The sequence below is a fragment of the Bombus impatiens genome, unplaced genomic scaffold (genome assembly GCF_000188095.3).
Source record: "Bombus impatiens unplaced genomic scaffold, BIMP_2.2 scf_0080, whole genome shotgun sequence".
Lineage (NCBI taxonomy): Eukaryota > Metazoa > Arthropoda > Insecta > Hymenoptera > Apidae > Bombus > Bombus impatiens.
This window is the reverse complement of record NT_176499.1, coordinates 511126-522340: the sequence shown is the minus strand read 5'-3', so window position 1 is coordinate 522340 and position 11215 is coordinate 511126. Positions and strand designations below refer to the sequence as shown.

Here is an 11215-nt window from a genome sequence, read left to right as displayed (position 1 = left end):
AATCGTCGACTAGTCCTCCTCGGGACCCATGTTCATCAGCATCATCTTCTTTTTCGCGATCTTGCTGTACTTGATGTCGATCGGCTTCGTGGTATCGTAGAGACTCGGCGCCTGCAGGATGATCAACACCGTACCAAGCACGCAGGCCACCGTGAATATCCAGAGGAAAATCCGGTCGAGCACCATCGCCACGTATTTCCAGTCCTCCTCCACCTAAAATCAGGAATTTGAAATACAGTAATCCTTGTAACTTCAAACAGAGCAAACAAATCTCCGCCTAACTTTTATTTCTTTAGCTAGTTCGTAGAAATATAAATTTATACAAACAGTTTCGTTCGTGTCATAAGGTGATAATAGATGAACAACAATTTCTATACTAGTTTATTGAATTAGGTATGATCCATTTCGTCCTATTTCTATTATTATATTCGTGCATAATTCAATAAACTAATATAAAACAAAACAACATTGTGCGTGTATTATTTACTTATAAAACGAAAGAAACTTTTCGGCCAACCTAATATAATAGTAATTCTATTTTCTCTTATAATATTTCCAATTTTCAAGTCTCTTTTATCCCCCTGCCCCTTTCTGTCTTCTCTTCCCTGCGCTTACGTAACGAAGACATAATCTCACGCGTAGAGATAAACGATGTACGTTACTTGTGCGCTTGGCGAGGCTAACGAGAGAAAGAAACTACGCGAGGAGATAGTTGAGAATACCGTGAGACCTCGTAACGGCACGAGCTTGCCAACGTTATCGTAAATAAAATATCTCGTTCGACAAGTCGATCATCATCCTTCCCATCCAGCCAAGCACAACATTCTTTCGTCGTTTCGAGCCAGTTCAGGGAATGAGAAACATTCTTTCCAAGTTTTCTTCCTCCGTTGAACGTCCAACTATCTACTCTATGTAGCAAGGATCCATGTGGCTCTTCGTCATCGAGCTCTCTATATCTAGCTAAAAGATGAGTTGTATTTTCGAACTTTCAATCGAGTACCCTTACGACTTGTAGCAAACGTTGAGAAGCAGAGAGGACGAGAAATAGAGTCGGTCTCGTCCATCCTGGAAACTGGTAACACAGACAACTGATCCCTCATTCCATGGGTGTATCGACTTCTTTCGATTTCCTTCGTGACAAGGGAGGAAGTGGACGATAAAACAGACACCCGATACTTTTATGATATCTTGCCCAGGAACGTCGCTCGGTATATCGTTCCCTTTTCAATTCCATACAACCTTTTCGTGCGTCGTTCCACGTCGCTTTCTTCTGAATCGGTTCACGCACGGCGCGCTTTTATCTCGATAAACGAGCTTACTCCGCCTACAGTGATCCAATAACGAACTCGATCCGATCATTCCGATACGATACCTTCGCGATGAGACAAAGATCGAATGACTCACGCGGATACCAAGGAATGAAAATCAACTGGGGGAAGAAGAGAATACGAAGGGGGGAACGAGATATACGAAGAGAAAGGTGGAGGGAGGGAATTACGGTGATCTAGAAAGTTTGTTTAATCCGGGATCAAGGCGGGTAAAGTTCTTTTTGCTGGCACCCTCATGACATTTACCTTTGGCGAGCGGCCAATCCGCTGCTGGCGAAGAAAGCTCGCTGTTGGCTATATCGTAACGCGTCGAGATCATGGACCAGTCACAGAACGTAGTTTATTTCCTTAGGTTACTGTAAAAGGTTTGTTAGGTCGACTAAAATTTTTAATTTCTTTCGGATAAATCAAAAAATGATTTGCGGTCGATTGCTTCTCCTCTATTGAGGGAAATCAGCGAAATGAAGCTCCTGTATCTGGTGTCCACGCGGTGGAATTTAAGATTCCTTTAGGATTCGCGAGATATTCGCGAGATGCGAAAGAATAAGTAGCTTTCTGGCGGAGGAGAAACAAAAAAATGAAAGATAAGGAAAGAGGTTTCGTCTATCTACTCGCTATCTCTGGTTGGTTGCTTTTATTCCCAGCTTCGTTTATTCCAGTTATCCTCAGCCATCTACATTCCAAAATCAGCTTCAGAATCGCCAGATACCATCCGATCGTTGCAAACGCCTCCTTTTCCCCAAACTATAGAGGGAAACTGTTATAGAATGTGAACGATGGAATTCGGCCGTCTCGTTCTATCTCGCTATCTCTGCTCATAGGTAGCCTTGACTAGGTAGCCATGACTAGGTAGCCTTAAAATTTTCCCGCAGTTAAGTTTAATGTAAGAAACAGAACTGAAGCTATGGCGGTGACAATGAAACTGCAGAATATTCGCACACGGTGACGTAAGCGGAAAGGAAAACTTGTACGAAAAAGTGAGTAGAATGAAACTTTCTCGTACAAAGTTTCGTTTAGGAAAAAACTCACTTTAAATATTTGCCTGATAAAGCGCCCGGTACCTCCACTTATCTTTGTGTTTATTGTGTTCTGTAATGAAGAATACACGTTGAATAGGATATTCATGTACGATCAATTTTATTCCCTTAGAAATTATTTCCCATTTATACCCTTTGTATCAAGTTTCTTCTATCATAAACTACTAAAATTTATTGTCCTGTTTCGCTGCACACCCTCTTTCCATTACTTAGACACGAAGATATTCGTCTATAGCAAGAACCGTCGACACTTTTCAAGCAAATTCTAAATTTTCTCGAAAAATCGCCACGTATGACAAATTTCTATTTCGTGTTTTCATCCCTCCTCCCGGCCTTTACCTCCGGTTGTGCCATCAGTCACAGAACATCCTGTACATGTATAGAACTATACATAGGTGCTTGCAATGCTTTCTCACAAAACACGCGCGATAAATCACAAATGACGAAGTACACTTCAGCCGCGTAATTCTACGCCAATATAGTCAGGTTTTGCATGGATGACGAATCAAATACGCAAGCATTCAGCGGTGCGGTTTTTTTTCTCTCGGGAAACGCTCGTGCTTTCTCGCAGCAGGATATTAACCGAATTAAGCACGTTTAACACGAGTCATGCGGCCAGAGGATTCAGCAGCCCCGAGAATACAAACTCACAAAGCCCTTTTCATTCATCCCGAGACCTTTCGGTGGTCAACCACGAGACGTTACGTTTCCTCTTTCGGTTATTCCGTTTTGACGAATTCACAACGATGGAAAAGAACACGTCACGAGTCACGATGATTTTCTCTTCGGCGGATTCGCAAATGAAATTGATACAGAGTACAAATATATATCGATCGGATTGATTCGGAATACGGTTTTTTTTACATGTTTTTTACATGAATTTTTTAAACATTTTACTGTGTAGATTCAGCTCTGAAACGTAGACATGTAGTTGCAAGTCACGCTGTACTTAAACTTTTGAGTGTGGTTTTTGTTACCTTTTGTTCATTACGAAGGCATAACAATAAATTACAAAGTAACGATAAATATAATTTTGATTACACAGTTTGTTCTATAAATTGAAAAGTTACGAATCTACAGCCTTAAATATACGGTTCTGTACGGGTTTTCCATTCGAAAAAAAGCAACGAATATCTTTTGTCAGTTTTTTTGCTACCACATCAAAGGAATGCTACGATATTCAACTGAGGCAATTTGGGCGGAGAGCGTATCATTGTTTCGTCGTTCAATTATTTCTGCCATGGACGCCTCGTGTTTGAATTATTTCTATTGTTACAAAACGGAATTCTCTTTATCAACGAGTTAGGAATAATTAGCTTTAGGTCAGATTTATTATGCGCATATAATTCCGCTGCTATTTCTGTGTTCTTTCAATACGTGTTCTTATTTATTTCGTTCCTTTTTACTTCTTTTTACTTTCGGCGATGATTACAAGTCAAAGAGTTCCTAACTCTTCAAATTCCAATATTGTGCTGGTAGAAAATTTATTTTAAAAATGTGTCAGAAGCTTTATGTGAATAATATGTAACCTTTTCCGATAAAGTTCTTTCGTTTTACTCTTAACCGTTGGAGTCTCAGAGATCTTTGAAAAAACAGGCTCGAAAAATCGCGAACAGCGCGATAGCGCTTGTCTTAATCGATTGTGAACTAAAGTAAACGGCGCAATAGTGCTCGTCATATTTCTTATTTTATGAAATACATTTATATTATTATATATGCAAACTTATTAATTTAGAAATATTTCAAGTTTTGTTCAATCAAAATTATTGAGAAGATAGCAACGAGATACAAAATACCATCAGTTGTCCGTGGCGTTCGAATGTACTGGGACTTTCAGACACAAAATCTGCACAGCGCGATCGCGCTGCTAGGGACTCAAAATAGTTAGTAAAGATCTGTCGTCACCGAAATTGACATTTTCTCCTTATCTTTCAAGGTTAGTTAAGAGTTACTATCTCTTCTTCCCCTTAAGCATATAATAAATTGATATGTATCCGCAATTAATTGAACTCATTGTACATAGTAGCATTTATCACAGTAGCATTTCACTGCCACGCCGACATCACATGTTTCGCTCAGGACGTCACGGGATTATTTTTATTATTCAAAGCATATAATGGCAAAGTAATAATAAATTGATGATGTAAGACAACATTCTTCCCCAATGGGCCGTTTATCTTATTGGTGGTTACGGGTGACCATCGTGGCGCGTTGGTAACAGTTGATAGCGACATATTATAACAAACCATTTCAACAAACCATTCGCATTTGTTATGTCGTCGTAAGCGAAACGTCCAGAATATATTGTTGAAACGTGTAGAACATATTAGTAAACAGCATTATGATTATTTCTATGATTTCGACAAAACATTCGGCTGAAATGGTAAAGGTCCGCAAAAAAGATTATGTTTGTGATAAACCAATGGTAGTGGTAGATCACAACAGAGGAAACTGTGCTGTAGATTTATCAGATCAAATGATAGCATATTCTACATCACATAGAAGAACCCTCAAGCGGTATATAAAATTAGCTTTAGAGTTATTGTTAAATACATAAATTTCAAATGCGCGATGATACTCTATAAACAAGCAACAAAAACAAAAATCAAGATATCAGATTTTAGAATGGCACTCGCAATGCACCTTACACGGTGCCATTCACCAAAGCCGTCAAATATACTTATTCGACAAAAATGCGACACGAAATGCGGAAGAAAGAAGGGCAAGCGTACCTGGCACGAAAATTTTGCGGAGAGTGCTATAAAAAAATCGTTAAACAGTTAGGATCAAAAATTGCTAAAATTTGGACCAAACAGGTAACCACCTATTGTCCAGATTGTATAGATGAACCACATTTATGTTTAAAGTGTTTTAACACCGTGCACCGTTAGATACAAGATTTGTTCTCATTTTTCTTTTATTGATGTTCTCATGAAGATGTTTAATTGTTCAATGGGACACTTTTTATTTCAAAGTATCTTCTACTTATCGGTTATATTCAAAATACCCTAACTATCAATTTTCATACAATTTTTACAATTGTAAGAAGTTCAAGCGCTCCGGTCACCAATGACCACCGTGGCGTCGCATGAGAAACCATAGCCGGTCATACATGACCAACGTGGCAGTCAAAGTGTTAATATTATTCAGTGATAATACAGGAATAAATTATCTGTATATCGTTGCATTATATTATATCGCAACTGCAGTATATTATATCATCACAACTGATACGCAACGATAATAACATACGAAAATACCGACCTTAACGAATTCGTGGACGCAACGGACGATGCACCTGTTCTCTCGAAAGTTACGAGTTTGACTGTCGACCCATGAAATTCGTTCAAAACACTCGTCTCGCCGCATTAGGAACAGTTAATTCCTCGACCGTTTGCGGTTCGTCCTTCGCGTGCACACGAAAATATGGAATACATTTCGGTTCGACCGTTTTAGAGGCTTATTTGGAAATTAAACCGCGTTGAACAACGGCGTTTAAATTGAATTCTTCTACGATTTGACTGCCGATTGATTACAGGCATTCATGCATTTTTCGTTTATCATTGTTGCACGATGGCAATGAATTTTCGATGTTTCATTCGATACGTTTGATGGTATCTGAGAGAAATATCGAAGCTTGCGAGGATTTTTCTGTGAATAACAGAACAAAGAAAATACGTGGAAGGGAGGAATAACGGAGAAAGAACCGTTCCATAAAGAAATTGAAGAATAGCGATTCGATCGATGATGCTCCCCATAAATTCCAATAAAAAGCGAATACACGATCGGAAGATCGGCATCGCGTGAGATATAGCGCGATACCAGACCGGATTATTCGACAGTTTTCACTGAATATAACATTTTCCTTACCACTTTTTCCCCGCCATCTGATAAAGGGTCGAATTTCAATTAAGAATTTCAAACTACGTTTGATGCTATCTAACAGTAGCACTACCGACATTTAATATGTCCACTTAGGCATACTAGGCATACTAGGTATGCATATACACAGAAGATATATCTATGGTCGCAATAAAAGTGATACGGCAAAAATGAGACGCGTAATAAAGTATAATAAGTGCAATAAAGTAAATAGTGTAATAAAGGCTTCCATATTTGAACTAATAGGCAGATAAAAATGTTCGGATAATGGAATAGAAAAGGGCTGTTCTATTGTCAAGTAGAAAACGACGGTTCTAGTCAGACCATAAATAGTCAATTCAGCAAACACGCAGAGAATCAAAATCTGCGGACACAAAAACGCAAAATCCTCTCTGCAATGCGCACAGGAAATCACAGTCGCACGCACAGGCCGCATTTTAATCGCTGCAGCACGCGTGCATTGGCGTGAATACAAACGCACATTTAGCAGCGAACGGAACTTCGCCGCAGTGCGTTCGCGCGACAGACAGTTCCCGTCGATAATTTATGAACGCCAGCGCTACTTTCCGCGTCCCTGAACAGGGCAACCCCTGTACGGGGTTGGCTCCTCCGAAGCAACCGGAAGTCACCGGGTTGATGCGGCCAGCGCGCGGAAATCAAGGCATCTCCGGGATCGTGACTCGAGAAATCGATAGATTGAATTTCAGCCTGGCCCGCCTTGGCTCCGTCCAGATGTAGAGTATCTTGTTCAAGATATTAGATCGTTCGAGATAACTATGCGGCAAACCGCGCCACGATATGCTCGAACATCGAATTTCGGGACAGCGAAAATTCTACAGTGTATTTCAAAAATCGTGTCACGTATACTTGTTACGTAAACTGAAGACAACTGTAGAAATGATCGATGACATTTTCAATCGAACGCAGAATGTGTCCATGTCGTCGTGATGTGTTCTCCGGCGTTTATAGCTAAATTAAACGACGACATTGAGACTATTTATTTTATTAGTTCAGTCTTAAACCTAGAGTGATATTCGTTAATTGAATTTATCATGTAATTCCATTTAATTGTAAAAAGTAAAAGGGGTAAAAAGTAGAAGAGGAAGAAGAAGAGAGGAGGAACGACTATGTACGATAGTTATTGATGATAGGCTTACCGCGTTCGAGTTTCATGGAATACGTCCGTATTATCGGGAAAGTAGAGAATAAGTCTATGCTACAATTTACGGTACAATTAGAATTTCTAGAAACAGCAATTTTTCTTGCCAATGAATTATCATACTTTTGTCTGTTGAACTTTTGGACAAACTTTGCCAACCATGTAACTATAAAGTGTACTAAAAACTACTCAAGAGTTGAAAACTCCGTCGTCCACCAGCCTCGCCCTGTCGAAACAGCCAAGCTGCAACTTCCGATAACCGCTCGTTTCCTGACGAACTTCTTCCTTGGAATAACAGTCACGGACAGCAACTTTCTGTCATCGATGTTTTAACGGAAAGAGGAAGAAACCGAAAGGTTCCGCGATCCACGATGAAATTTCCAAAGAAACGAGGAGATTTTGCTAGGTAAGGGAAGTCCCGGAGGAACGAGAATAAACTCGATACAGGATGGATGCAGGAAAGTGTGCCACACCGCTCGTTCTGCGCAAATACGAAATAGGAAGCATAAATTCGTTCGAATTTACGGCCGGCCCCCGGACAAATGTTTCAACTTGGAGACGCATTCTCCCCGTGCTGAGACCGCGTCAACGTCAAAACCAATTTTCGAAGTTTTCCATCCACGGAACTACTTTGCCACACTACAGAGCCACAAGCAACTCGCCGAAAGTTTCTGCTAACACGCGCCCTATCGTCGCTCCGCTTGTAATTTTTCGAAAATTTCCTGCAAGAACGCCGTTCCTATTCGATAACTTTCTAACTTCCATAAAATAGCTGTACAAACGGTATAAAAGAGTTAATGAAAAAATATAAAGGATAGTGTCTTTTAATCGTCTCTGAACTTTGCCCTCGTTTCTTCTGGTAGAATATCCCATCGTAAGTCAGACAAGGCGCGAAACTTTTAACCCGCGAATGGTAGACCAATTTTCTTGATTTATTCAACGATTTCGCTTGGAATAAATTGCTGCTTTTCGCTACAATGTTTCTTTCAAACTTCATAAAAAATGTATCTGAAAATATATTTTTTCAAAGCTTCCATGTATCCTGCTCCCCTTCTTTCAATTTCACAGTAGTAGAGCTCGCTGCTTGGCGAGTCACGCGTTTCTCACCATCCTTTAACAGGCTTTCCTTCCTGCCTTACGTACGTCGAGAAGTTTAACAGGTTGCTAAGGGTGTATAGTATGGAGGAAGATTGATGGGAAACGATCGCGACCGACTTTCCACCAGCTTATCGAGACTCCTGCTCCTTTCCACTCGGTCGGATGACAGCGTTGCCTGTCAGGACTTAGCACCCAAGTCAAAATGGACAGGCAACTGGTTTACTCATCCACTCGTGATAGCACACGCAGTGCAAGATATTTACTTTCGATGGTAAAAGGATTCGCCGGCTAATAGAAAAATGTGAACCAGCAGAGCCGAAGTTTTTTTTCGAAGATCTCGTCATTTGTGATTTTCTACTTTCATTTTACGAATTTCGAAATATACATTACGAAACTCTGATTAACTTTTCCGATACGATTACTCTATCGCACATAAATATTCATACATACATATACACCCTGTAGTAGCGTAGTGCAAGAGATAAAGCGTATTTGTCGTTGTTCGATATATTATCATTTTAGGTGGTACAATATTTTTCAGGAAAAAGCCGATATAGCTGGCTGAAAACTCTAACTGAAAACTTTTTTCGACAATGGCAATGAAGCCTGACAATGGCCACCTCTATGAAAACGGTTGTTCGAATCTGACACTTGCGAATTAATATCGATGACGGAAACCGAGTTGGACCCGATCGTTCGATATAACGTTCGGCTATATGGTCGAATAAGAGTACTGTACATAGTGAAACACGGTTAATTTGCGACGCATCAGCTATAATTCGTAGCGTGGTTACGGGATACATGCCGTACTTCTTGTCTACCTTAGGACAAATGCCTGTGTTAAAATTCATACGCGTAATTGCTAATTGTAAGTTGGCGACCGGTTAATCCTTCGCTGAGAGATCATGTTTGGTATATCTTCGTTCCGGTTACTGTAAGTACCCATCATTTTAGGGTTCTATCGACGAATTATTAGTTCGTCTCGAGAAACATAGTTAGCAGGATTCTATCGTTGGGGAAATACTCGACGACGGAAACATAACAAGGTTGTAAAGTCTAAGTTAGTGTTATAGTTCACGGGCTTGAACGACTGGATGAGTAAATTAACCAAAGTATTTTACATCTTTTAGCTAATAAGGCAATACGTGAAATGTCTGTTTATATGATTTAGCTTGTAAATTGTACCTAACTTTCAACTCCACCATTGTATTAGATTTTCTTTCGTTTTATGAGGAAATAATAGACGCACAACGTTTTTTGTTTTATTTTATTGTGTCGAATTACGTACGATCCATTTTGTACTGCAAAAAACACGTTTGCGAAAGAAAGACACTTCCCGGACAACCTAATACTGTAAGTATTATTATTGCGCTATATGTTTACGAAGTCGTAGATCCTTCTTTCTTTAACATTTTGCGTATTTGTGAAATAAAAACGAGAGTGTGTATTCCACGATGCGACTTTTGAATTAATTAATTTAGGGTTACTCGCTGAATGAGATCTCGATCATTGTTGCATTAATCTGCGCGTGGAAGCGAAGAAGTTCTACATTTTCCAAGCGAAATGAATTCGATCTTGATATGTTTGAATTGTTAGTTTCCACGCGAGGATATTCGCAGAGAGGCGCAAGAAAGCGTATAAATCCAAGCATTCGGAACTAAAGCTATTAACAGCAATCGGATCCTGATGTGTTTCCTGCTGATTAATACGATCTGATACTACTGCTGTCGGCCTATCAGATTTCAAACCACGGTTCTTGTAAATGATTCGTTATAATTCGCTTTCACTGACCCTTGCCTAGTTGCCTGCCCCATGATCACACCGAGCGAGCGGTGATTTGCACGCCCCATTACCGATCCCGTCACGTGGATTACTCGTAAAGATTAAAGAGCGTTGCCCGATCAGGCTACCGTTCAGATCAATACGCTTCTCTTTCTACTCGATATTCTTTCGGTAGGTTCACGGGAACGAACGAGCTCGTATTATTTCACGCGCACTCTCCAAAATGGAGTATCGATCCCACAGCAGTCACGATTCGCGTCGAATAGTTTCTCAACCTCGAGAATCATCGTGAAATCGGTAAAATAGATATCAAACACGAGATTCGCAAATGAGAGGCAGGACCGAGCCTTTCAATTTCGGTTTTTCTTTCAATTTCGTAATTGTAGATATTTCCGATTAAATAATAATAAATTCTTATATCTTTATAATAGTAATTCATCGACATTGTACGTAAGATCGTAGTATCATATGGGAGAGGCCTGAAGTAAGAAAAGATGGCGGTAAAATATACTCACGCTCTCAAATTTGTCCTTGTTCTTGGCATGCTGAGCGATAAACCTGGCATCGTCGACGGTCTTCTCGATCTCGCGTACCAACGGCTTCTCGAATGTGGGGCTGATGTCCTCGTGAACGTATGCGGGGCTGGCTGGGCCGAACAGATCGTCGTCAGCCCCCGGCAGTGGCAGCGAGGGTAAGGGTTCCTCGAAGCAGGGCGCTACGGTACCTACGGTGGCCACGGCACCGAGGTCGTACCTAGTTGCTGATGGTGGCAATCCGTGTGCAGGTATCTCGTACTCCCCGCTGAACCTGTTGCCGTAGTACGTATCGTACTTATCAGTCTCTTGTACATGGAACACATCGGTGAGCATGCCTTCGGGCGGTTTCCCGTTGGTCGCTTCGACGTCGTCGTCGTCGTCATCGTCGCCGAC

General features: G+C 40.6%; 1 protein-coding gene across 2 annotated transcripts in view; it reads right to left on the bottom strand.

Annotated features, from left to right (window-relative positions):
- Window positions 1–6: 6 nt before the first annotated feature.
- Window positions 7–11215, bottom strand: part of LOC100744556 (acetylcholine receptor subunit alpha-like 1) — a 149212-nt gene continuing 138003 nt past the window's right edge. The window contains exons 7-8 of one of the 2 annotated variants that reach the window (XM_012394318.2): window positions 10802–11215; window positions 7–213 (exon numbers count right to left, since the gene is read on the bottom strand). The exon at window positions 10802–11215 is cut by the window's right edge and continues 13 nt beyond it. In XM_012394318.2, coding sequence (XP_012249741.1) covers window positions 10–213; window positions 10802–11215 — 618 coding nt within the window. In that variant the 3' untranslated portion in view covers window positions 7–9. Of the gene's footprint in view, window positions 214–10801 lie in introns of those variants that run through there. The other variant, XM_033324844.1, reaches the window with a different exon arrangement.